Here is a 3,323-nt window from a genome sequence, read left to right on the forward strand (position 1 = left end):
ATTAAACTGAATTCAAAGCACGAGTACATTCATACTTATACAAGCATACATACAGGTTATATACACACATATGTATATACATATGTATTTAATATATGTGTATATGAACTGTGTATATTTACATTACATAATCAATCATAAAGTTCCTTCATTACTGTTCTTTTTTACATTAAGTAACTCTAGGATAAATGTTTTTTTTCAATAAATTAATGAATTAAGACATGATAAATAATTTCCAACTCCTTTACACCTCTTTCAAACACATTTTTAACAATACAATACTTTACTCAATTCTATTGTTCTTTGGTATATTCTTTTGAGAATCAAAAATACAAGAAAATAAAGATAGATATGAATCACATTCAAGATAATTTTTGGTATAAATAAATCATATAAATCTTATATACAAATATCCGTATTTCTAACAGAGTAGACAAATTGGTGATTTTGGCTTAAGTAGCATCAAGTCTGAAGTGGCTAGTCTTAGTTTTGGACGTAGTTAGTGCATCTGTTGGTACAGTTGGCTTCGTAAATTCCGGTACAATGCACGGGAAGCCAAAGAGATGTCTCGCAGATCAACGTTGTAACAGGCAAAGCTGTGTTTAGCAGAAGAGACACCGTTGGTAACACTGCTAATAAAACAAAGTATTTTTAGCAGAAGAGACACCGTTGGTAACACTGCTAATAAAACAAAGTATTTTTATTCATTGTATCAAGTGCTGTAAAGAAAATTACTTTCCTTTGTTTAACAGCATTTAGTAAAATTGATAAAAATGTCTTTGATCGCGTGCTTGTAAGCTCAGCGGCCTTGCTTTATAGGCAGCATAGCCAGCAGTTCTGTTTTGATAAACATCAAGTTACCTGCTACAATTAAAAGCTATCAAGCATCTCCTTACCTTCTATAGTCCATTTCTTTTAGCGAGTCATATTTGCACCGACTCGCAGCGGTGCCCTTTTAGCTTGGAAAAATTTCCTGATCGCTGATTGGTTGGACAAGATAATTCTAACCAATCAGCGACCAGGAAACTTTTCCGAGCTAAAAGGGCACCGTTGCGAGTCGGTGCAAATATGACTCGCTAAAAGAAATGGACTATAGTGAAGTGTACTGGAATTAATAAAGCCAACTAACCCTAAATATCCAGTCTATATAAAAGCTGCAAGCAAGGAACACAAAGTTAACTTGGTTAATGGCAAACAAACTTTGTTGTTCTAACAATCAAAGATTCTGTACTGCTACCTAACTTGTAAACTATCTCTCAAGTAGTAACAATTAGTGAGGGCGGAATTCTAAATTTGGATTTAGCATGTGTTAAAAACCCCTGGTTAAGTCTCAAGCTATATCTTAAAGCCTCAAGTTGTAACACTACTCTTTCATGTCAGACATGGGGTATACTCTACTCTACCAAGTATAGCTCTACTGCAGAATACAGAGCACTAACTTTAACTGTATCACTACACTTCTTGTTTCTGGCTTTGTAATATACTCCCTAAGGAAAGGGTTAAATACTGTCTCAACATACTCAGCTACTACTGGCAACCTTTCTTGTTATGGAGGAAAGTTCTGTTCATACAGAGCCAATAAGAGCTAAAACCCTCGTTGACTGTTAGTTTGCCGATCCCCAAGGAAGACCATTGAAAAGACTAGGCAAGCTTTCGTCACTGAAAGGCTGCGCGGCATCAAAAGAAGTCTGGCCCTCAAACTGCAGGACTAAGTCAACTGGCCTACTCATGTGGACGCTACTTGTCTGGCCAGTAGAAGAGATGGAGAAGTGACCTCCTCCTCTTCCTGGGAATGTCCCATCGAGACTTAGAATAGTCTGGATGCCATTGGAAGTCAGAGAGATGTCTTGCTTGCCGGAGATTTCAGTTGAGTTGCCCCCGTTGAAGTTCAAATTGTAGCTGGCGTTCGTAACAGTCTTCATGGGCTGGGCGGTTGTGTTCGTGACCGTCAGGGTGTCAGTGGAGACAAACAGACCGGTTTCGGTTTCATTTTTCAGCTCTGCCTTCCCCTTCATACCAGAGGAGACGTTTCCAAAGTAGATGTAAGTGCCGTTGATGTATCTCATGAAGGAAAGAGATCTAGCGACACCCTGCCAAGTGACGAGTGAGCTCCCTTCGAAGGAAAAGTGGACGCGAGAGACTGTCCCAACTGCGAAGAGGTACTCTGGGATTCTGGGGGCTTTTGAAGTGATAAGGTAAAGATTGATGGACGAATATGTCCCCTTTAATCCTTCTTTTTTCAGCTTTCCATAGATCTGATTGTTGAAGATAGTGACTGTCCCAGAAGAGGACTTGGAAGATCCTGTCTGATTCTGACGGAAAGCAAAAGATTCTTCGAAGAGGTATTCGGGGTGGCTGCCATTCTTCAGTGAGGAGATGACTGGAATCCATTCCTGGAAAAGGAAATTCCTTAGAGATATGCATAACTCAAAAACTTATTCTTTTGTTGTTCAAACTCTCAAATATTAAACATATGTAGTGAGATAGTATGATACTGAGGATTCCAGGACATTTTCCCCAATTGACATCTTCCCCAGCGGACATTTTGCCCACTGACATTTACTCCACCAGACATTTTCTCCACTGGACATTTTCCCACACGGGACATTTTCCCCACCATAATGTTATAAGCCATATAAAGAAATAAAAAGTAAGCATTTTGCTGACAACTAAATTAATTACACTGCATGCATTACAAATCCATAACGTAATCATTGAACACTTTCGAGATTTGTAAAAGGCCACAGAACCTAACAAACCTACCTAACCTAACTTAGTGGTTCCCAGGTCACAGACCTAGCCGGGTGGCAAGCCCACAGACTCACCTTCCCAGGTCACAACGTGAGAAACTGATTATTTCTCCCTTAGCTAATTTCCCCAGCCTGTATAGTATAGGCTCCTTATTCCCCACATGGGATATGATAAACTGGTTATTTAGCTGGAAAATGGACGGGAAAGTTTCCTGTTTTTTTTTAAAGGTTGCTCATGAATGGCAGAGGCAAGGGACAGTGACAATGCCCTATCAAGCAGGATAATGCCCTATAGACTGACCATATATACATATGATCAGCGCCAAAGCCTCCTCTCCACCCAAGCTAGGACCAAGGAGGACCAGGCAATGGCTACTGATAACTCAACAGATAGACCTATAGGTTCCCCCAAACCCCCATTCCTTAGCTCACAGAGATGGTGAAATTGCAGCGACCAAAGGAACTAACGAGTTTGAGCCTTACTCTTAACATTTCAAGCAAATAGGATAAGAAAGTTGGTAATTGAATTCTGAACTAGTATTCTGTTAAAGATCACCTCCACTTTCTCAAGCA

The 3,323-nt window shown here is 39.7% G+C and overlaps 1 protein-coding gene across 1 annotated transcript in view; it reads right to left on the minus strand.

Annotated features, from left to right (window-relative positions):
- Positions 1 to 1,065: 1,065 nt before the first annotated feature.
- The window catches only part of LOC137649773 (uncharacterized), a 12,239-nt gene continuing 9,981 nt past the window's right edge, over positions 1,066 to 3,323 (minus strand). The window contains exon 4 of the mRNA XM_068382723.1: positions 1,066 to 2,393. Coding sequence (XP_068238824.1) covers positions 1,605 to 2,393 — 789 coding nt within the window. The 3' untranslated portion in view covers positions 1,066 to 1,604. The remainder of the gene's footprint in view (positions 2,394 to 3,323) is intronic.

This window comes from Palaemon carinicauda, chromosome 11 (assembly GCF_036898095.1).
Source record: "Palaemon carinicauda isolate YSFRI2023 chromosome 11, ASM3689809v2, whole genome shotgun sequence".
Lineage (NCBI taxonomy): Eukaryota > Metazoa > Arthropoda > Malacostraca > Decapoda > Palaemonidae > Palaemon > Palaemon carinicauda.